Raw genomic sequence first — 23,884 nt, 5'->3', positions numbered from 1 at the left:
TCAAGGAGTGTCATTGCTATGGGGTGGGGGTGCCTGGTCTGGTCTAGGTGGGTGCTACATGTCGAAGTAACATCCACATGAATGAATGCCAGGTCCAAAAGTTTCCCAGCAGAACACTGAATGGTCACAAGATGGTTTAAATGTTATTTACTTCTCCTGTCAGTGGTCATTATGTTGTGGCTGACTGGTGTATGCACTAATACCCATGTTTCCTGAAGGTAAGGTGATTGAGGAAGGTCCTCAGCTTAAGGTCGATACCGATCCTTAAGTAGAGAGACAGAAAAAAAAGACATGATACCTGGGTAGTGGGGACACGGTCTGCTTATAGATTTAACACTCTAACTTTTATTAAAATAATCTGAGCTACACCGAGGAAGCTGGGCTCTAACATGGTCACATTTCTGTAGACACTGATGTCTGATGTTCTGTGATTCTTCTGTCCTGTCCTGTCCTGTCCTGTCCCGTCTCCTCTGTAGTCCTGTCTCAGGATTTTGACCTGACTGATGCTCTGGACGGTACGCCACGTAAGTACAATGAAAACATCGTCCACCTGTTTCCAACCTCTTCATTATTAGAGGAGGAACTGTGCAGAAGGTGTGGAATTTATCTATTAATAATAAATACCTAAACTTTCCACTGTCAACTCAAACAGGCGTAACAGTTTCTCCGTCCCCTACAAAAGGTACCACTACCACCACCGCAACCCCAGCACCTAAGGTCCCTGTGGGCCCCGGTGCCCCAGCTAAACCCCAACCTAAGCCAGGTATGCCCCCCCCCCCCCCCCCCTTTTGTGTTTATTGCCTGCGATTGTGCTGAAAGAACAAGTCATTATTTCACATTTCTGAATCATTTAGTTTTGTCTTTTAGAAGCAATGTCCATCATTTATCTTCTGACCTCCTGTAGCTGGCGGCGACCTCAACCTGGCCGATGCCCTGGACCCCAACAATGACATTGGCGGCAAGGACAAGAACAAGAGCCCAGGAGGTGAGTCGGGACGTGTGCAGAATTTAAGAAATAATCTCAACAGGGAATAGCACTAGCATATCATAACAAAATATTGGTGAAATGAACAAGTTTCGTGGCAGATAATGAGTTATTTAGAGGCTGCATTTCGGTGCCCCATTCACTCCCACTATATGGATATACGCTGATCTAAATATCAACCAAACGACTCCAAATGACACCAAAGTTATATGGGTGAGTAAACGATCGTATTTTATGCTAGAAATAAGGTCCAGGTTGTAAAAAAACGATAATTCCCCTTTAAGTGCAATTTAAAATCAGTAAAATTGCCACCTATTCCTGGCTTGTCCACTAGGGGTCGCACTGTTTTCGTCAGAGTTGTGGACACGACACGACACGGAGACCCAGAACTAAACAGTAGATGGCAGCAACGCGCAGAAATTGTAAAACAGCAGGGAAAATTTGGAGTTGTTGGTATTTATAGGTCGTTGTGCCGTTATTTTAGAGGGATGGATGCGTTTTTCTGTGACTGGGTCGACTTTGCATCCTAACGTCCGTCCAAGCTTTGATTTATAACACATCCTTCATCACTCTTAAATGGAAAGAGGCGGAAAAAAAGCTACAAATCAGACAAAACTCTTTATATTAGTAATATTGCAAATTACTGGAGGTCCCCGGATCAAACTAGGTCGAGCCTTACATGAAGTTGTATATCTGTATATATGGAAATATCTGTATATATGGAAATGTACAGAAAATAAACCCGCTGATGTCCCGACAACTGATATTTGAGCCGGTCTCCGTCCGTCTGCGTCCTCAGTCTGATGATAACCCGTGTCTCTTCGCAGGTGCATTTTCCGACAGCGATCTCTACGACTTGAGCAAAGACGACACCTACAAACCCGACAAAGGCAAAGGTAGCGTCTGGACCTTTACGGAAAATGTTGTGTGACCCTGTCCTCAGAGATTAGAGCAGATGTGTGCGCTCTTGTTTTCCACAGGGGGGGGTCCCAGAGGTGACGGTGATCGGATTAACCAGCACGAAGACAACAATGGTGGGTTTCATCCGTTCGTAAAAAGTGTCTCTGTGGTTTTTGTGGCTGCCTGGCACGGTGTATGTGAACCTGGATCTGTGCGCGCTTGTGTTTCCAGAGACAACAGCCGAGGTGGGAACCATCGCTGGGATCATGAGCGCGGTTGCCGTGGCGCTGGTGGGTGCAATCAGCAGCTACATATCGTACCAGAAGAAAAAACTGTGCTTCGGTATACAGCGTAAGTATTCGGCTGAGGCTTTTACTCTTCTACTGTGTAGAATGGACATGGGCCTTCTGAGGGTGTCCTGTGGTGTCTGGCAACAGGATGTTATTAGTGGAGGGTTCTTTGAGGGGAGGGGACTCTGTGGATCATCCCACAGATACTTGATCAGTTTGGGATCTAGTGAATTTGGAGGCCAGGTCAACACCTTGTGCTGTTCTTCATGTTTTTTTTTAGTTGTTCCTAAAGTGTGTTTTTGTGTGTCCTGCTGGGGATGGCTATGGGGTGTGGGGTGGGGGCCTGGTCTGGTCTAGGTGGGTGCTACATGTCTAAGTAACATCCACACCAATGAATGAATGCCAGGTCCAGAAGTTTCCCAGCAGAACTTTGAATTGTCTCAAGATGGTTTAAATGTTATTCAGTTATCCTGTCAGTGGTCATAATGTTGTGGCTGATTGGATCAGAAATGCACTGTTTTTGTAAAATATTTATTAAATGTAAACATTTTTATTATCTTTGCACTAAAACAAAAGGAAACATCTGTATTTTTTTAGAAACTTGTAGTGGCAGTTGTGGGTGTGTTTGTAATTTGTTGTCACTCAATAAACTGTGTTGTTGTGTTTAAACAGAGAGCCTGAACACAGACATGACGAAGGCTGAGAACCTTGAAGCGGTGGTGGCTACGGAACCGCAAGGTAAACGCTTCTCTGCTACATCCTACTCTCAGCTGCTGTACATATATATTATATATATATATATATATTATTCTTTATATTGTATTGGAGCTATAATGTACAATAGAAATACATGCATTTTAAATGTGATATGATATGCGATCATAGACAGTATAAAGATGGACGGCGGAACTGCTCCTCAAAAGTGAAGCCAAAGCAAGCAGAGCTCCCCCTGGTGGCTGGCTGCAGTATATGTCATAAGCTCCACCCCCTCCATGTTAGTGGGCGGGACTTGGTCGAACTAAAACACTAAAATACACGTCAAATAAAATTGTTTTCAAGGATGTTTCTGTCATTTCAGGTAGTTAATATAATGTTGATGAATGAATAGATACGTTTAGTTTTAGCTAGTTATTTGACGCTATATAAACAGGATGTGACATAGTGGCGACCACCAGTTGCCATGCCAACTGCTCCATAAAAAGGGACCATGAGAGTTCTGAAAAACAATTTAAAAAATAAGTACAGTGTATAATCCAACATTTCCTTGTAACTGGTGGAGGTAGAGCAGAGCGTAGTATTAATTAAATGAAAACGCGATTGAGTCTGGAGGAAATGTGGGCGGGGCATCGATATTGTGGCTCCACTCTTGTACAATTACTATGTACACGTAATTGTACAAGAGTACTGATCAGACTCTGGCTTCAAAGTCGCAAGATGGCGGCGTATCCCTGGGGAAAATAGCTTCAGTTTGGCCAGTTTGGACGTGCAGTCCATATTTATATACAGTCTGTGGACTGTATTATGATAAGTATTAGTGCATCAGTGGTTTTTTTTGTGTGTCTGCTGATTTTCAGTGCTTTTATTATTGTGTCGTGCCATGTCTGCATTACTCTACCAGTTGCTGCTTGTATACACGTGTGTACTGTCTCATTTGTTAAGTCATACAACAATGACCTGTGTACTTTTGTCTCTGCAGCCCAACAAACCCTCCTAGAGCCTCCCAACGCTGAGCCCCCTGTCGAAGAGAAAGCTGTGTAACACACACACACACATTCACCAGTGTGCACCTTTCACCCTCACACCCACACATACAAACACACGCACACAGCAACCCTGAAATCTGATTGGACGCTCCTCCTGTGGCCATCCCAGATCTGATTGGATCAGTAGACATAGAGAGAGTCATATAGCAGGATCAAACTCTGGATTAGACATCTTTAGTTAACAGAAATGTAAAGGTGACTTGCATGTTGTCGCCCCAAGTTGGTAAATGTGTAGAAAAAAAAAAAAAACTGTCAGATTGTTTAACAAGGAGGAATGTGAATCACTGCAAAGACAATGACTGCGTTTACATGGTCTTTAGTATCCCGATTTTGATCGGGTTTTTGAAGTATCCCGTTTTTGTGTTTGTCCATGTAAACACCATATCCCGAATTCATAAATCGGGATATGCCCATTTCCCGATTTCAAGAAACCCGGTTTTGCTACCTGGAGTACTCCGATTGAAGCCGGGATACCCGATTTCTGACGGCTGCCCACTGTCTGCGCAGGCGCGAGTGACGCCAAGTGACGCACTAGATATACAAACAACATGGCGGCAACGAGAACTTCTCACTTTTGGAGCGACGAAGAGACAGAATTTTCCCTTAAAGTAACGAAAGAACTAAACACAACGACGAAATGCTTATGTATTCAAGTCTGTTGCGGAAAAGCTACGTGACGCTGGTTTTCCACCTCGCTCCGTTGAACATGTTAGGTCCCGTTGGAAAACATTGAAAAAGACGTAAAACACGCATGCGCAGATAGGATGCAGTGATCGGAAAACTGGTTACTGGTATTTATCATGTATACGGGGATATGAATAACCGGGTTTCTCTGTGTTCCATGTAAACACCATATCCTGGATATGCTCAAAGCCGGGATAAGCCTCAAAATCGGGATACTAAAGACCATGTAAACGCAGTCAGTGTCACATGTAAAAACTTTTCCAGACTTCACAGGCATCTACACCTGCCTCTGTCTTTCTTTTCATTCTCTGTTGTAAACATACCCAACAGTTTACCAACCCTCGATAGGTGTTACGTGTACATAGTAATTTATTGTTAGTTTGGGGACCACGACCAGTGTTAGTTTACAGTTACGAGTTCAGATTCTTTCTTCTTTTTTTTCTTTAAAGTCGACTGTTATGTGATAAAAGTCGACACCGACAAGTCACTGATGACGTCACAAATAAAAAACATAGTAGGAAGTATTGAAATCTATATTCTTGACCTGAATACTGTGTGCTGCAGATATGTATAGCCTGTATAAAAACAGGCATCACCTCAGCACCATCAATAGTATTTAATAGTAGCAGTATTTCTGCAGCTAAAGGTCCAATAACTATCAAATAGTTGCAGCCTCCTTCTCTCTGTTACCACAGGACGTTTGGTGAAGTTGTTAGCTGCCCAGAGGATTTGGACCGTTCCTCTGCTAGCATTAGCGTTAGCCTTTTCAGCTGTATTTCAGTAGCACTGGTAGCATGGGATTAGTATTTCCGCTGCTAGTTTTTCTGCAACGACCCGCTGGACTCCTCACCTTATTGTCTTCTAGGAGGCGTCCATGTTGTTATTGTCACGTGATCAGCGACTGGTCGACGCGACGCTTAGACTAGTCCGTACGACCCCTGTAGCCAACCTTAACGATGTGCTGTGTGATTTATTTTTTTTGACTGTGAGCTCATAGTTACAGTTGTGGTGCTTTGTTGTGTTAAAAACAAGAAAAAATACAAAAAAATAACGGTTAATAATATTGTATGTTGCAGAGAGAGAAACCCATCTGGGCACATCTGTGGCTGCCCTGGGTTCATAGAGAGTCATTCATTGTAGATTAAATGGTTTCAGGTGGATTACTTTAATCACTATATCTCACTAGAGTAGAATTACAAGCAAACCAGAGAGCGTGCTTTTAGATGAACTATATCCAGGAATAACTAATTTCCCCAGACTTTAATAGAATACTGTACACTTTGTGTGTTTTTTTTGTATCCGATTCTGTGTCAAACTACTGCTTTTATCGCTTGCTCAGCAAACGAAATCTAAACTGGAAGCGTCTTTTTCTCTCCACGGCGCCGTAGAAGGCGACTAAGACTCAGTATTCCACTTGTTTTCAGAACTTTGTAGCAGCTGCTTACGTGATCGCTCGTGTAAACGCTCGTAACCCGTACAGCGTATGGAAAGTTTGGTCGTGTGATATTCATACCACTTAATTAATCCTGCAAAATGTGACGTTTTCTATTTATTTTATTAATTGATAGTGTGCATATTGTGTTCCTTTAATGCTCCATTGTGACCCTTTGCGAAAAGCTTCAACATCAGCAAAGTCACCGCAGGTATTTACCGTGTGACGAACTGTGCTTTGCTTTATTTGGATTTAGATGCGTTTGGAATTTGGGAGAATATTGAAAATAATTTGTTTTAACTTGCCTTTAATGACTATTAATGACGATTGTAGCCTGGAGGAGCGTCAGCTTTCTTTTAAAGGACTGATTGTTTGACGGGAAAAACTTAAACGAGTTAAAGTTTGTAGTACGGTAAAATAGTCACTGTAGTCAAAGCTAAGATTTCACAGCATGTGTCTAATTGTCCATCAATCTTCTTCACTGGAAAAAAAAAAAAATGTGAATCTGTTGTTTTTGCACTTTGTTATTGGAAAAAGCTTCAAGACTCACAGACAGGCAGAAAGAGTTGAAGATGCTTCTGCTGTTGTTTAAAGAGAAAGACAACGGGACTTGTTGAGTAGAGTCAAACCAGTTTCTGATGGGTAACGCCCCCAGATGTTAATGTTTGAACCCCAACTCATCCTCCAGTCCTCTAGAACCGAAGACTCGGATGAAACGTCTTCAAGAAACTCTACAAGTCCAGTTGTCTTTCTTTAAAGATGCTACTACTGTTGTTTGTGATTGCTTCCTGTTTCTTTGCTCTCTCTTTGAAGTTACCATTTTCCCATGTTGGACAATCTTTTTGACAAAACACACACTGCTGAAACTGTTGCTCCACAATATCGTGGCCGAACTTTAACCTCAATGCTTTCCCCAAGAAGAAGTATTCCACTGTTATCCACCATAAGTGATATTACACAGCTGTGCCAGGTTTGAAAATATTGAAATGATTGAATAGTTGCTGTTCTTCTGGATGCATCCTAGTGGCTGGTTGTTGCGCAGAGTCAATGTGTGGAGAAAGGGAGTATCAGAATCCTTTAGATGATTAGACAAACACCAGAACTGAAGCATTGGTAGTCTGCATGACCGTGAACGTGAGAGGATGTCAGATGTATGAGGCTAGAGAGGAGTACAGGCCCATTGGTACTGCATTTTTCTAAAATGTGGAACTGTTTAAACCCTGACCTTAGCAGCCGTAGGTACCTTTTATTTCCTAAATAGCGCGCTAACGAGTGTTTTTTGAAAGTTTTGATGGCTTTGCGTAGTATTTTTTAGTCGTCTTTGTGCTAGTAGCAGTGAATGGTGAATATTTACCCTAGCCTTTAGTGTTTGTTCATACTCTTCAACGGCTCTTTTTACACTTTGCCAAGGCTTCTCAAGTTTTCTAATAACGTAGCTTTTGTAGATGGCTAACTGCAACTGTGCTGCCACTGAAGGTGTGTAGTCCTCAGTGACAGTACGGCTCAAAATATGTAGCGATACACGACAAAGTGGATTCAAATATTCTTACAGGATAGCCTGAAACACATTTGTTTCAAGCTAGCTAGCTAGCTAACTAAACACGGAAGCACCTTTATTGTATGTTTCAAGCTAGCTATCTAGCTAGCTAAATATGAAAGCACCTTTATTGCATGTTTCAAGGCAGCTATCTAGCTAGCTAAACATGAAAGCACTTTTAATGTATGTTTCAAGCTGGCTAGCTAGCTAGCTACCAAGGGGAACATTACCATTTACCAAAAAGACAGTTATATGATGTCAGAGTTGGTTTTGTCATGGTGCTTTATAAAATTTGTCATTTCGCATGTCAAGACTTGAAAGTCCTCCAAACTGCTACCAGATTCACTCAAGGTGCATTGACGTTAAGGGCCGTGTCGCTTACAAAACCAAAAAAAAAAAAATAGTTTATATGTTAAAGGGTGCACCCTAAAAGAATAAATCTCTGAATACAGAAGTGGTATCAAGAGAAACAATCGGCTTATATCCTACATGATTTAAAAAAAGTCCTTTGCTGTGTGTTTCTTGATGACCCTGATGAAGACCACGAGTCGAAACGCTGTCGCTCTAATAACGTTGCTCCTTACTCCACGAGTGCTGCTGGAGCCTCGGCCTTTCTACACTTTATAAAATTTGCCTTGTGTCGCTTTTCTTTGCTTTTTGTAGCCGTTTCATTCGAATGTAGCCGAACATTTAGCATTTAGGGCTTTGAGTTCCACATCCAGGAATGGATTGGTTGCAAAAAAAAATGTATATACGTATATTGTAGAGGTGTCTGTTGGGCTGGAAGGCAGTCGCAAGTAATTTGTTTGCAGTTCCAGTTTAGATCTTGACTTTAAACTGAGAGGCTCAGACGTTGGCTCTTTTTCATCAGGCCGATGCTTTCTTGCGATCCAGTTCCCTCATTTGCTCATTTAAAGTTGAGGAATTTGTCGTGAGAGCAGTTAACCGCCTCTCGTAGCACATTTAAGGCATTACGCTGCATAAAGACAGTCTTTCTGAATAATCTCCACGTTTGCAGGTTTCAGGTCAGTTGACAATCAGAACCTTGAATCTCTTCAAAAAAACACTTTGATGTAAAAAAAAAAAAAGTACATTTCTGGCTCGTCTCAGATTGTCAATAAGCACATTTTACACCATGTGTGGATGCGCTCACGTGACACTGACCAATTATCACGTTTCTTTGCCAGCAATTCAAAGACTGATCCGACATGTGAAGCTTCTCGCCACGTTCACACTTTGTACTCGTATTCCAGCCTACCGCTCTTTGATGCATGCTTTTCTCTATATACTGTATCTTTAACTTTTGAACTCAGTCTAACGCCTTAAAGAGTGATCACTGCTTTCTTGTCTGAACGATAACTCTGTTGTTACTAATGTGAACGAATAAAAATAAATAACTAAATAAATAAATAAAACATTTACAAACACGAGGACTGGACTTCAATTTTTTTTCTTTTCTTTTCTGTTTTATTTTAAAAGCAAAATATGGCTCATCGGGGCTGTGCACGTGTTAAACTTCTTCACACAATTGGATGAACACACGTTCACGCTCCAGCTTCCACAGGAAGACACAGTGATCAACAGGTTTCACTGCATTAAAAAAAAAGAAAAAGAAAAAGTAAAAACACACCAGTAAAGACAGAATACATTAAATAATCTGCATGTCTGCTTCACCCAGACACATGGAGGCTAGTAGGCTTCAGTCGTCTTGCAGGGTGGGGGGGGGGGGTCCATGCCTCGATGAGTCAAAGCTGTTTTCTAACTGTATGTTAGAGCATGCAGAAATTGCAATTCTATCATTACTATCCATAAAAATAGATTTTTACTTATTATTTTTTACTTTAATAAAGTTATAATTGTGAAAACACAGTTGAGTCATGAACAAAACACTGAAAAACACTTAAAAAATTGAAGACGAGACTGCGTTAAAACATGTGTAAACCATGTGTAAACCATGTGTGTGTGGAGTGGTCTGTGTGTGTGTGTTAGGTGTCGACTGGTTACCGATCACGTGACAATAACAACATGGCCGCCTTCTGTGTGTGTGTGTTAGGTGTCGACTGGTTACCGATCACGTGACAATAACAACATGGCCGCCTTCTGTGTGTGTGTGTTAGGTGTCGACTGGTTACCGATCACGTGACAATAACAACATGGCCGCCTCCTAGAAGACAGGTGAGGAGTCCAGTGGGTCGTTGCAGCAAACTAGCAGCGGTTCATCCAGTGTGTGGAAATACTTCACTAAAGATGAAGCTCATACTACTGTGACATGTCAGTCCTGAAATACAACTAAAGTACTACTGCAATGCATCTGAAAAGGCTAACGCTAACGCTAGCATACCAAATCCACCAAACGTCCTGCGGTAACAGAGAGAAGGAGGCTGCACATCAACTATTTGATAAAGTTATTTGACCGTTTATCTGCAGAAATACTGCTGTGAAGTACCATTAAAAATTATTGATGGTGCTGCGGTGCTGCCTGTTTTTATACAGTCTATACATATCTGCATTTCACAGTATGTAGCACATGAGCTGTCTGTTCTCAGCATATGTATTCAGATCAAGAATACAGGTTTCATTACTTTCTACTGTGTTTTTATTAGTGACGTCATCAGAGACTGGTCGGCTTTAAAAAATAATCGGAGTGTGTGTGGATGTTCTTGTGATGTGCGTTAGATGGCAGTGTGCAGTGGGGTTCCTGCGCTGTGTATCGGGGAGGAGTGTTCGGAGGAGGAGGCCAGGGAGGAGGTCTCTCTCTGCAGCTCCTCCACCCTCTTCTGGAGCTCCGCCCTCAGGATCAGCAGCTCCTTCAGGGTCAGGTTTATCGGCACCTGAAACACAAAGACGCAGCGTCAGGAACCAAGGTTCTCGTCCACAAGTTGTACGTGGTTTACAGTCTGATAGGTCAGTGATACAGGGAAAACGTTCTCGGCTGGTTTTATGACAAACTAACTAACAATGTTTGGGAGAAGATTTCCAGAATATTCTGATATGACACTCTGGACTTTTGTTTTTTTGCACATTTGCACATGGTTGTTTGGTTATTGGTTGTAAATTCATCACATTTCATTGCAATTAAAATTTTAATGTTCACTTATTTTAATATTGCCTTATCTTATAATTCTTGTAAAAAAATCTATCTATATTTTTAAGGAAAAAATACATATTAATTTACATGTTTCCAAAAAAATATGGTATTTTGTTGTATAATGTAAATGAAAATAAAATGCAAGGATTTCCAAATTGTCTAAATACTATATTCAATGAAAATTGAAATTGTTGTTTTTTTTAAATATAAAGAATTTCAAAATTTGATATTTGCATAATATTCATAACAGGAGAAATCAGAATCAGAATACTTTATTAATTATTCAAGGAAATTGTTTGGTTGCAGTTAAAGTGACAGTTGCAAGGAGATAAATAAAATAACAAGATGCATCAAAAATAAAAATATATTGCACAATGTAGGGGTGGGACTTGATTAAAAAAATCGAATTAATTAGAGGCTTTGTAATTAATTAATCTCGATTAATCGCATTTTAATCGCATAACAATATTTGCCCCCAAAAGCAGCATTTTTCAATTTAAATGGATTTTAGTGGACGACTGAGTCAAATAATAGACACAGACGTGAATATTGTAAACTCAAGCTCTTTCAATGTCAGGAAAAATGCATTTAATTGCATTTCAATTCAAAACAGTAGAAAAAGAAAGAAAATATCCCTGGCCAAAACTGAACAGACCTAAAGTTAAAGTGACATTTCAGAACAGTACTGACTTTAAATAAAATTTAAAAAAATTAGAAAAAGAAAAAAAAAAAAGAAAAAAATTGAAAAAAAATTGAAAAAAAAAAGAAAAAGTTCGGACTGCCGACACGTCTTGTCCGTACTCGGACTGGGACTGCTAGCGCTAACAGCTTCTGCGGTTTCTCTGCTCACTGCAACATGCTTTGCATTTAGATGGCACCGTAGGGTTGAAGAGCTTCTTTTTTTGCACAAAAAAATCGTGCACTGACAAAAGTTCTGCGTTTTTCGGAATGCAAACTGCGAAAATGCGTTAATTTTTTTTAACACTGTAATTTTTTTGTAATTAATTAATCGCAATTAACGCGTTAAAATCCCACCCCTAATTTACAGTTAGCAGAGGATGGTTGGATTAAATTATAACAGAGTCTGAAATGTAAAGAGTGACTGATGCTCAGTGGGAGGAGTTATGGAGTTTGATGGCCACATATATACGCATGCATAAACCATGTGTGTGGTTTGGTCTGTGTGTGTGTGAGGCTAGCTGTTGGCTAGCGTCAATAAACAAGAAGAAGAAGAAGAAGAACCAAGATCACGTGACTAAACGACTTATCTTTGCTAATGAAGTCAGTCAGAAACATGTAAATTAAACAGTGTGGACGTTTGGTGAAGACGAAGCGTACCTGTGGTCTCATGCATGGGTTCCAGCGGGCGTAGTAACTGGTCCACAGCTCCAGGTGTCTGGAGGACACCAGCGGAAACAGAACGTGGTTCTCATAATCCACATAGAAGGGGTTGGTGAAGTCCTCCGGCTGACTGATGGGAATAAATCAGAAAATTAAGGGTCAACGTTGGTCACTTGCTCCACGCACTTGCTCTTTACCAATGAGGTGAGTCTGTTACCTGTTGACGTAGGACCACAGGGACACCGTCTTCGACTGAACCTCCTACACAAGGACAGAGGACGAGTTTGATCTGACGTGACTCTCGAATAGGAAGAATAAACGACTCTTTGTTAATGGAATCAAACGAACGTACCTTGGCTGTCCGTTCCTGTTCGCTGTTAAACAGGAATGTACCAAACAGACAGCTGTAGAGGTGGTCCAGCATTGTGATCAAGAATAACTCGTTGAACTCGAAGGCCGCTGGGAACTGCAGTCAGAGGAAAAATTATGAGAGGAAGCTTCTAGATGTCCGAGAGAGTGTATTAGCCTTCCTACTGTCCGCCACGAACGTTCCTACATCACGTAATTTAACATGAATGTGGTCTACTGCCCGTGGATTCCCAAAAGAAGTGACCAATATAGAGTAATTAGTTGGCTAAAAATGTGTAACACAGATTTAGGTGATAGTCAAACAGGCCTGGGTCAGGACAAAAGTTGTGTAGTTGACAATATGAGGGCTAAGCAACGCCAGCTCATGGAAATAAGTCATAAAGGATATTCACAGGTATTGTTAGGGACTTGTTAGTTGGACGTTTGAAGTCTGGATTAAGAGTCACCTACCTGTCGAGTCATCTGCCAAACACAGTCAATGAACTGCACGAAGAGAGGCGAGCGCTCTGAGTTAGCGTGGTCCTCATCACTGTGACCCACTCGCTGCAAAAAACAGATATAAAGGAACTGTCACATGACACACATATATACCCTTATATCAAGAACATAGACAGATGAGTCAAAATATTACAAGATAAAAAACATTGGTGTCTCACAGCGGCAAACTTGTGTCCAAAGCTGAGCCACTCCTTCTCCACCAGAACCTGTGAACACAAACACATTCAATACACCATCATCACTTTGCACAGATTAAGACTTAAGAACAAACAGCCGATGCTGGGATGCGGTGCGTGTCACCTGGAAGCCTCTGATTGTGCGGTAGTAGCTGTCCAGCATCAGCATGGCCAGAGAGGTGAGCTGTGCCGTCCTGTCCCAGCCGTCGCTGCAGTGAATGACCACCGAAGTCTTCCCGGACTCCACCTTATCAACGATCTTTGCTGCTCCCGCTAACAACACCTATAGGCAACAGGCACGCAAAAGTGTATTACAAGATATACAAGGTAAATTCAGTGTGTAGGCTATGGATGTCCCGATCCAAGTTTTTTTGCCCAACAATCCAATCCTGATCTTTTGATATTCAGCATCGGAATATCGGATCTGATCTTAAATGTCCTAGAGTTGGTGTCCTGTAGCTTCCTAAAGTCTTTCCTCGTCTTCTCCTAGAGTCGACTGGATTCAGTCCAATAAATCTTTCTGTCCAAGTTAATGTAGTGTGGAGAGGGTAGCTGGTACCTTGTGTTCTCTACTCCAGAAATGTTCTGGTCATCCAACGGAACGGAATATATTTTTTACGTTGAGTCCGTCTCGAGGAAACTTTTTTCTTTCATTTAACGTTTTTTTTCTCCTTTCTTTGTGGGCGAATCAAGTGGGTAGTATTGACTGACGATCACGTACTACCACCTCACCAAACATTCACATTGACTTAATTTTCCCACTTGATTTTGGTTCCTCTTCTTCTTCTACTTCAATTTTTGGCAGCTTTGACAACAAAGCCAACAAGAGGAAGAAGATGTTTTGACCATACAGGGACATGGTTTTGGTTTATCTTTTTATAAAGGCCCGGATCAGCCCCAGTAACAATCGGGACATTGTATTTTGTTGTGTTCTATTCATTGCTTGTGATGTGTGTTTGTGTTTGCGTTTGACTTACCCGTATGTACTCCAGCCAGTGTGTCTGGTCGATAGCAGAGTGCCAGTGGGCTTCATCTATGGTGGGGTAAACCACATCCTTCATCTTCCTCAGCGATTCCCTCATCACATGGATATTTGGGATTTCCAGGAAGTTCAGCTCTACGTTGGGGTAGAAACTTTCATTTTCGAACCCTCCGTCCTTTGCCTGGATGCGGTGGAAGTAGCAGAATTAGATGTAGGAGAAAGGGAGAAAACAGGAAAGAAAATATCACAGATAGTAAAAGCTCACCTTGTTGGTGACGGCCACACTGCTCTGACGAGCATCGAAAATGGTGAGCTTGTGCGACTGAGCGTTGGCGTCCATGATGGTTTGGAGGAAGTGTTCGTCTTCTTTGCAACGGCGGTCCGAGGGTCCGACCAACGGCTGGCTGCAGCGCACGATGGTGGCCTGAGACTCCGGGTGGATCCAGGACAAGACCTGCATGAGGAGCAGGACCAGTTAGGGGGTCACTACTTAAACCACTGAGCCCAAAATTACACAAATTTCGGTGCTTTCTTTGGGCTGACCGGTATGCGGTGCTTGGCTCTGAACACGGCCACCCGTTTGACATCCTCCTCCGTTATGCTGGTGGGGATGACCAGGATGGACGGATAGGTGTCGCACAGCTGATAGGAGCTGTTCACCTTACTGATGGTCCAGCTCTCGTTAGGGAGACCCTGACAAAACACAAGTAATTAATTTGTTAGATTTGCATTAGTGTTCACTGGTTGTCTGGAAAAATAGATAATAATTTAGACTCCACACAACCAAAAACTCTCATTGCCCACTCCTGTCGGCATGCCAGATCCGATAGGTAGTTCATTAACTCAGGGTTTCACCCTGACGTCCAAATTGATGAACATTTACCTGACGCTTGTACTCCGCCACTGGGTCGTACACCTTCCAGCCGTCCACGGGATACTGCTCCTTGTAGAGGAAGGCAAACTGAGGCTACCGGAGGATGCCACAGGATACATGTTAGCATTCAGGGTCTGCAGAATGACCGAACTGATGGACGGTGTTGTGTTTAAGCCTTTGAAACCGAATGTATCGGCGGCGGCGGTGGTATGTTTGCGCAAGGGGACTTTGGATTACCGTAATCACGTCACAGTTTGTGGAAAAATTCCAACAGTTTCTGAAAGCTGAGACGTCATTATGGTAATTTTATTTCTGCTTTTCTCAGAAGGTTATTACGTGCTTATAACATTCAGTAAATTGTAAATAATTGCCAAGTATTGAAAGTTCAAGGTATTCTGGGAAATTTGGGCAATATTAGGGCAAAAGCACACCAACGCCATTCAAGATGTTGACATGGAACAAACGCACATCTTTGATCTCAATTAGACAACTCTAATGTTTCCTGGCTGCAGAGTGCACAGTTGTAAGATGCTGGTAGTGGTGGTGAAGTGGTACTGCAGGCAGCTACTGCACCAGGAACTACCTCAAAATGTCAAAAACTATGCAGAATGCAGAAACCCAATGCAGTTGATGTCAAGGTGAAGGCAGAATTTTCAGCCCATTGATGAACAAAGTTTCAGGCGTGAACCCATCACATATACTGTAGAACCCATCAGAAATAGTTGGGAGTTCTTCCACTGGCGCAAACCGTGACGTAATTAGGGTAATCCAAAGTGCCCTTGCACAAACATGCCACCGGTGACACGTTACGTTTTAAAGGGTTAAAACCTTTGAACAACAACACACGCATCAGTTCAGGCCAATATCACAATAGACATCTGAGATGAGACTGACCAGGTCGTGGGAGAGAGGGAAGGCATGTTTGGCCAGCATCTCCACCACATCCGGCTGGCTCTCCTGTGTCTTGTAGGCAAACCTGGGACTCCTCATGTCCTGATGAAGGGAGAACGTTTGAAAATGGGTCAGTCAGACAAACTCATCATAGTTTGCTGCCCTTGTCAGTTTTAAATAAGGATGTCCCGATCAAGTTTTTCGCCCCTTCGCCTGCTTCCTTGTCTTCTCCTAGAGTCGACTGGATTCAGTCCAATAAATCTTTCTGTCAGAATTAATGTAGTGTGGAGAGGGTAGCTGGTACCCTTGTGTTCTCCACTCCAGAAATGTTCTGGTCATCTAATGCTGCCATATCGTCGTTGTCTGGTGCTGACATTTTTCTAGTGTTGAATCAAGTTGGTAGTATTGATTGACGATCACCTACTACCACCTCGCCAAACATCCACATTGCATAGTTCACAAATTTAGATTTTTGGCAGTTTTGACGCAACAAGGACGTTTTGGTTTACAGGAGACCTAAAATAAATAACCACTAAAGATCAGGCTTGGCTGAAGCCTGATACCGATCTGATCATTTAAAAAAATGTCCAGATTGACCCTCATACCGATCGAGACATCCCTAGTTTTAAATGACTGCAGATCAAATATCTTTGCAGGCTGAATATATATCCCATGCGGTACCTTGCAGACCAGCTCCAGACCCTTGGTGTCTTCTCCCTGGTTGAGAACACTGATGGTTTCCAGTCTGCTAATGACCCCCAGGTTCACGTCAAGAACGAAAGGAGACTCCTGAACGCAAAGCGCACTGACATTAGCACCGAGAGAGAAATCATGGTGGGCAGTCTCCGCAATTAAAGAGTAACAAAGCTGATCCACTGCACCTTTTCCACACCTGTGAAGTACAGCTTGTAGTCTGTGATGGTCAGAGTTCCATTAACAAGACCACTGAATGGACAGATGTACATAATCTCCTTGACTGCAGGTCGGCACACACACACAAAAACAAAATGGAAAAGTTACTGAGTCACTGGCAAGCAAGCATTTAAACAACTACTGTAAAATGAACGGCGTGAACGGAGGTACCTGTCGTCTGGATGGTTTCTCCGGGCAGTAGAGGAACCTGGTTCTGGGACATTTTGACCTGCGCCCCATACCTCAGACCTGGAAGGGGCTACACAGAACACAGACCAATCAGTTGGACCACAGCACCTTAGCATGTGCTCACCTAAAACTCAAGTTAGGTTGTGCACCATGTTCACCACTCAGAATTCCTTTATTACAACCCACAAAGCACAAACGATATAAACTGTCGTGGTATGGACTTTTGAATGTTTTCTGTAGCTCCGGTGGGTATTATTTTGTAAGCTTCTTTCTTTGACGTTTCTTGTTTTTCTTCACTTCCTGTCTGCGTTTCCTCCCCTTTGATTGTTTGGTTTAGTTTCACCTTTGTCTTCTTTGTCATCTGTTGAGTAACCCGTTTGGTTCCTTGTGTTCCAGCCTGTTTTTTTTTTGTTTTCTCGTTTTATTTGGATTTCCCCTGTTTTGGGGGATTTTACCTGCCCACCCTGCCACGCTTTTACACTCTTGATTTTACAGGTTTTCATTAACCCTTAGAGATCTTAGCCAATTTTGGCCATTTATGAATGCTTTGACTTTGCCTTTATATACCATATAACAATTTTTTTTTACCATACCCGTGTTTCGGTTCATTCTTTTTCAGCACAACTTCACCTATATGATCTGATCTAGCCTTTTTCAATAATATCCCAAACAATAAACAATGCCAGCAGTAGTCAAGATATATTTCAAGAACTTCATCAGGCACATAATGAAACCGCCTCTCGGGGAAGACCAAGACCTTATCTCTTCTGCAAGAGGATAAGGATTTATCGCAGAAACCACAAATACACAGAATCTCAGATTAAGTGCCCGGTTCAGTTAAGTGACCCATCTCAACATCAACTGTTCAGAGGAAACTATGTCACTCAGGCCTTCACGGTGGAACTGAAGCCGCTACTGAGGAAGAACAATGAGAAGGAGATAATTGCTTGGGCCAATAAACGAAAGGATCTGGTATCAAACATCAAATCTAGTTTGGTCTGATGAGATCTTTGGTTCACGCTTGGTTTGGTACAGGGACTCTAATTTGGAATTGGAATTGAAATTGGAGTTAATTTCAAGGCCAAATCAGAGTCCATCCGTTCAGAAGTGTTTCTAATCAATGCAAAGAGACTTAGGTGTGGTTCAGTTCCTGGTTTAGTTTAAATAAATCAGGGATTTGTCTGAGTCTGATCTTCACAACACATGTCTGTGGAAGTGTATGATGGCAACGGACAAAGGAGCTTTCTGAAGAGCTCAGAAAAAGAGTTGTTTTTGCTCATCAGGCTGGAAGAGGTTCCAAAACCATCTCTAAAGAGTTTGGAAATCCACAAATAATCCACAGTCAGACAGATTGAAGACAACTGTTCCCCTCCACAACAGTGGTCCACCAACAAAGATCTCTCCATAATAGTCTGAGAGGTCCCAAAGGAACCCAGGGGAACTTCTAAGCAGCTAAAGGCCTCTCTCACATTGGCTAATGTTGATGTTGATGAATCCACTGAACAACCATGGTATGATGGACAAAGACACTGCTCTCCAAAAAGAACATTTCTGCCCGTCTGCAGTTTGCTAATCTGCAGATTTATAAGATTTTAGCCAAAAAAACTTACATTCCTGTCTGATGATTTTCTCCCTGAAGGTCTCTTACCATGGTCAGAGGATGGCTTTAGCTTTAAACCAACACTCCTGCGCTTTAAATGGTCTTTATTTGTATGGTATATTATTTTTCTTACACAATATGCTGATGAGACAACAGTTCTTACCCTGTGATTCAGCCTCTTAGACACCTGGACACACCAAAGGACGTACACACACACAGAACACATGAAGTTCATGAATGGAAGACACAATATTCACGCTCTGACATGAAAATTAAAGTTTCTTCTACTCTGTGAGATTGCATCTTTTATCATTTTATTTAGTCTGACGATATCAAGTAATGCATTAAAAAAACGTTCTGTATTTTTGCGGCAGATAGGTGCGATCAGACGAGAGCCCAAAGCAACTGCAAGAAGGAAAATGCAACTTTCGAGAGCGGTACTGGGTCAGAAAAGCCGAGCAAATCCAGACAGCTGAAGCCTTCAGCAACACGCAGTCCAAGAAGCGCAGTGGAGCTACACAAATATACAATCGTGAATTCAAAAACAAGCCAGAGAGAAGCACGGCATACAACGCACTGTTGAGCGTCTATCTGTAGCGGTGAACGACAGCTCCGATTCCAAGCTGATACAGTGGAGATGGGATTTCATTTGTATTTGTTTGTTAAAAATAAACAGCCCACACTGTGGATACTTTACTGGGACAACTTCTTCCCACAGGAACTACCCCAAAGACGGCTGATAGCAACGTCCGTGGATTAAACTGTGTAAAAAGAGCATTGCTTCTACTATAGAGAGTACAATGCCACTTAAAGGTATTTGCAGTCACTCAGAATTACGGACATTTCTGCATAAAAATTACTCAAAACATCAGCGGATTTTCACATAAGTCCTGAGAGTAGACAAAGAAATGCTAGTCAAACAAATGAAACGCTTTCGTAGAATGAATTCTGTCAAAATGTCAAGTGGTTCTACAAAAGAACAGTTAAAGGAGAACAAGATGAATGTTTAGGAACGGCCAAGTCAAAGTCCTGACCTTAATCCAATAGAAATGTTGTGGAAGGACCTGAAGCAAGCAGTTGATGTGAGGAAACCCACCAACATCTCAGAACTGAAGTGGTTCTGTTCTGAGGAATGGGCTAAAAATCGTCCAAACTGCTGTAGACCACTGATCAGCAGTTACCAGACACTATATGTTTCCGGTAACTGCTGAACAGTCATCTACAGCATTTGGACCAGGACAGCTTGTCATCATTGATGGACCAATGAATTTTAATCTCTACCAGTGAACTCTAAAAGAACATGTCAGGACATCTGACAATGAGCTGAATCTGAAGAGAAACTGGGTCATGCATCAAGACAACGAGAAGGAATGGGCTAAAATTCCTCCAAGCTGCTGTAGACGACTGATCAGCAGTTACCGGAAATGTTTAGTTACAAGGAGGTCACAGCAGATACTGAAAACCAGGGTTCACTTATTCTCTTCGTCTACTGTCAGAGTCATTTTTATGCAGAAATGTAGAAAAATCTTAGGGATGCACATTCTTTCAAGCAGCACTCTATGTGACACGTTTTTCCTTTTATTTTATATATAAGTCAATATTTAACAAACCACTGTGAACCTTGGTTAAGAGCCATGGTTGTAGAGAGCAGGCTGCTGACACACAGAAGCAGGTGAGAAACTGTACAGCAGCAATTCCAACTATTGTGATTCATATACACAAAGTTCTATGCAACACATATATATACACTGGAATTTCTAATTACAGTCTCACGGCGAATGTTGAATTTTGACAAAAACATAGACTTGACAACAAACAGTGACAGTGCATTGACGTAGCTTTGCCTGTTAGCTACCTTGCTTTCCCTGTTCAGGAGGTCCGGCTGGACGGATCCCGAGATCTGACTGGAGATGGTGGCTGCTATCAGCTGTTTACACCACTCCACATGAGAACCTGTTGGACTGAGCAGAAAGAAAGAAACATATTCATCGTACGCTGCCGCAACAAAACAGGCAATGAGACCGACCGCCGCTACCGGACGTAGGAATTGTCTGGATCAACCGCTGCCTCCCTACGCTCCCTAGGCTCGTCTGGATTTACTGTCAAGTCGGCAGAGGTGGAAAACAAATACAGCGTTAATTCGCTGTAACTCAAATGTCCAAGTTTCAATGAAGCGAAAGAAACGTTGCTATTTTTGATAAATAGGACAATTTCACTAAAAAGCTTTGGGATAAACTAAGTCACTTTGTGCTCAGGGTGCAAGCTGTCAGTCCGTTGGTACCTTATAACATATGCAACTGTATAAGTATTAGACTATTACTCTAAATTCCTGTCAACGATTTGGTAATATGGTGTAGCATTCGATGTAGACTATAGAAAACATGGACGACGCGTCTCCACTTCCTCCCATTGGTCAAACGGATGCTAGAATGCTAGGGATACCGGCGCTGCCATCTTGGAGCCAAGGACCATATAGAGAGTAGACGCCAAGACTGCGGGTCAAAAGTGAAGCCAGAACAAGTAGAGCTCCCCCTGGTGGCTGGCTGCAGTATAGGTCATATAAGCTCCGCCTCCTGCATGTTAGTGGGTGGGACTTGAGCCAAATAAATAAAACGCTAGGATCATTTTAGGTAGTAAATACAATACTGATGCACGTTCAAAGTGTCCATTTTGCTAAGGGGTCTTAGTTAGTTATTTGACCTTATAGATAACAGGATGTGACATGATGATGAGCAACAGTTGCCATGCCAACTGCTCTGCAAAGCACCCTGAAGAGATGAGCAATGGAAGGGAGTGGAGCCCCGCCCACTATTCCTACAAGACTCACTTACTTTTATTTTTATTTGATCAACACTACGCTCTGCTCTACCTCCACCAGTTACAAAGAAATGTTGGGTTATACACTCTACTTATTTATTTATTTATTTATTTTTCTCCCACTATCATGTTCTCTACGGGACCTATGTCAATCATCATGATGTCACATCCTGTTTCTATAGCGTCAAATAACTAACTAACTAAAACAGTCATCAACATTATATTAACTACCTAAAATGATAGAAACCATTCTTGAAAGAAAGATATTTAATGTGTACTTAAGTGTTTTAGTTTTAGGCTCAAGTCCCATCCACTAACATGTAGATGGGCGGGGCTTATATGACCTATATTACAGCCAGCCACCAGGGGGAGCCCCACACGCTTTGGTTTCACTTTCAGAGGAGCTGTCATGGCGTCCATCTTCATATACAGTCTATGTCGCATAAACAACGCCACTTTAAAGCTGTTTGGTTTGAATTAAATATATTATATGACCAAAACATTATAAAAAATAAACTAAATTTAAAAAGCACGCCTACTGCAAACTGCAAACGCACAGCTCTCCGTCGATGTCCGGACGTGTTCCTGTACACAGAAAGCCAAACACACACCTTTCGGGGCTTTCACCGGAGCCCGAACCGGACATGGCCGAGCCCCAGGGGTTCCTGTTCGGCCCTGTTCCGTCCGTCGACCCGGTAGCTGCTGCTCCGGCCTGTTTCTCCATCCGCCAGACAGCTTCTTCCTCCCTGTCTCCCTTCCTTCCTGGGTCGCTGAGAGCGAAGGTTTGAAATTAATAATATTTAAAAAAAACAAAAGGATGTAAACGAGGTTAAGGTCCAGCGTCCGGACTCATCCCAGTTTATTTAGTCAGATCTCGGGGCTGTGGGTTAGATTCGTTCAGGTGTTGATGTTGATGATTTCCTCTCATCTGCGTCTGTGTCGCGTCTGAGCTGCATCTCTTCCTCAGTCCGAGGCTCCGCCCACAGAGATGAGAGGATGAGATCAGAGATGACAGGAGGGAGGAGGCTGGAGTAGAAATAAATAAATTCATTCATTAATATATGGTCTTTATTATCAGTCACTGTGGTTGATGTGAAAAAAATATACAAAAAAAAAATATAATAAAATAAAATAAAAGCAAATATATGGAGTCAGCCCCTTCACTCAAGTTGTTCCTGAGTGAATTTAATTTATATTTTAATACATTTTAATGGATTAAATTCAACAAGGAACAGTTCAAGTGAAGGGAATGACTCCATATATTTGCTTTTATTTTATTTTATTTTATTTTATTTTTTGTGGTTTTTTCAAAATAAAATTTAAATATGAATTAATTAAAATATAAATTAAATTATATAAGGAACTATTTGCCTGAAGGGGCTGACTCCATATATTTGCTTTTATTTTATTTTATTTTATTTTATTTTATTTTTTGTGGATTTTTTTCAAAATAAAATTTAAATATGAATTAATTAAAATATAAATTTAATTCTATAAGGAACTATTTGCGTGAAGGGGCTGACTTCATATATTTTATTTTATTGTATTTTTTTGTGGATTTGTTTTCCAGATAAAATTAAAATATAAATGAATTAAAATATAAATTAAATTCAATAAGGAACAGTTTGAGCGAAGGGGCGGACATCATATATTTGCCTTTATTTATTTATTTTTTGTCAATTCTTTTCCAAATAAAATAAAGTAACAAACAATGCAATCACAACAATAAACATATATCCCGAATTATTTAAATAAATTTAAATATCTTAACCTCCTCAAGACGTCTGTTGCCTTCATCTATTCCTTATCTAGTCTCCTTTATATATTATTTTAATTAATATAATTATCCCTTTAACACGAATATATATATATATAATTTTGTTTTCCTCTTTTCATTCCCATTTATACAAATCACATTGTCACAGAATATTTTTTTTTATTCCAACTTTATGGGCAGCAGTGTATATATAGTTTTATATATAGAATTTTTATTTTTATATAACCTCTATTTAACCAGGAAGATCCCACTGACATGAAGAACCTATTTTTCAAAATTTTAAAAAGTCACAAGAAGACTATAAAACAAACAAATGCATTAAGTGCTGCTGTCCTCTCTCTCTTTTCTGTCTCTACTCGGCCGGCCTTAGGCAGATGTTTCCCTCCATATGAGTTTAAGGTTCTGCTCAAGGTTTCTTCCGTCTCCTTCGTAATGCTTTGGGGGTTTCAGGCCGGACTGTGTAAAGCGTCCTAAGACAGTTTACATTGTTATTGATGCTATTCATAAATAAAACCGAAATGAATATTGTGGAGTCGGCCTCTCGTGTTTGGATTTAGAAGTTTAAGTTTCCAGTCATTCTGCAACACATTCCATGCAGCGGGTGCAGAGCGGACAAAAGCCCTTTTAACTAGTTCAGAGCAGGCCTGTGGAACAGAAAGCAACAAATGATCCTTTGAACGGAGAGAACTGTTAAGGGGCGGCACTTCTCTGTGCAATTCATTCATTTTCTGTGACCGCTTGTCCTCCCAGAACCTTCCTGCAGTGAGGCATCAGTGCTT

The 23,884-nt window shown here is 41.5% G+C and overlaps 2 protein-coding genes across 3 annotated transcripts in view; one reads left to right on the top strand and one right to left on the bottom strand.

Moving 5' to 3' along the window:
* cd99l2 (CD99 molecule-like 2) overlaps window positions 1-3,933 on the top strand; it is a gene marked incomplete at its 3' end in the record, with an annotated part of 9,054 nt that extends 5,121 nt beyond the window's left edge. Inside the window, exons 2-9 of the mRNA XM_084549975.1 lie at window positions 477-524; window positions 683-763; window positions 905-985; window positions 1,813-1,881; window positions 1,966-2,019; window positions 2,117-2,236; window positions 2,848-2,913; window positions 3,872-3,933. Of these exons, the coding sequence (XP_084406101.1) occupies window positions 477-524; window positions 683-763; window positions 905-985; window positions 1,813-1,881; window positions 1,966-2,019; window positions 2,117-2,236; window positions 2,848-2,913; window positions 3,872-3,933 (581 nt within the window). The remainder of the gene's footprint in view (window positions 1-476; window positions 525-682; window positions 764-904; window positions 986-1,812; window positions 1,882-1,965; window positions 2,020-2,116; window positions 2,237-2,847; window positions 2,914-3,871) is intronic.
* Window positions 3,934-9,078: 5,145 nt separating this feature from the next.
* Window positions 9,079-22,298, bottom strand: mtmr1a (myotubularin related protein 1a). Of its 2 annotated transcripts, XM_084548449.1 has the most exons (18): window positions 21,940-22,298; window positions 20,367-20,472; window positions 18,675-18,698; window positions 16,894-16,981; window positions 16,692-16,786; window positions 16,492-16,599; window positions 15,814-15,912; window positions 14,929-15,012; window positions 14,589-14,738; window positions 14,311-14,499; window positions 14,041-14,226; window positions 13,188-13,346; window positions 13,046-13,093; window positions 12,840-12,932; window positions 12,373-12,486; window positions 12,238-12,281; window positions 12,018-12,150; window positions 9,079-10,422 (listed from the first exon to the last, which is right to left on the bottom strand). In XM_084548449.1, exons 1-18 carry the CDS (start codon window positions 22,050-22,052, stop codon window positions 10,264-10,266), a joined length of 1,992 nt encoding a protein of 663 aa, XP_084404575.1. In that variant the 5' UTR covers window positions 22,053-22,298; the 3' UTR covers window positions 9,079-10,263. The 2 variants fall into 2 exon arrangements, with proteins under 2 accessions (XP_084404575.1, XP_084404576.1); XM_084548450.1 differs by lacking the exon at window positions 18,675-18,698.
* Between the last annotated feature and the right edge of the window lie 1,586 nt (window positions 22,299-23,884).

Source organism: Chelon labrosus (genome assembly GCF_963514085.1).
Source record: "Chelon labrosus genome assembly, chromosome: 1".
NCBI classification, from domain to species: Eukaryota; Metazoa; Chordata; class Actinopteri; order Mugiliformes; family Mugilidae; genus Chelon; species Chelon labrosus.
The sequence above is the reverse complement of the archived record's forward strand: the minus strand, read 5'-3'. Positions and strand labels throughout refer to the sequence as shown.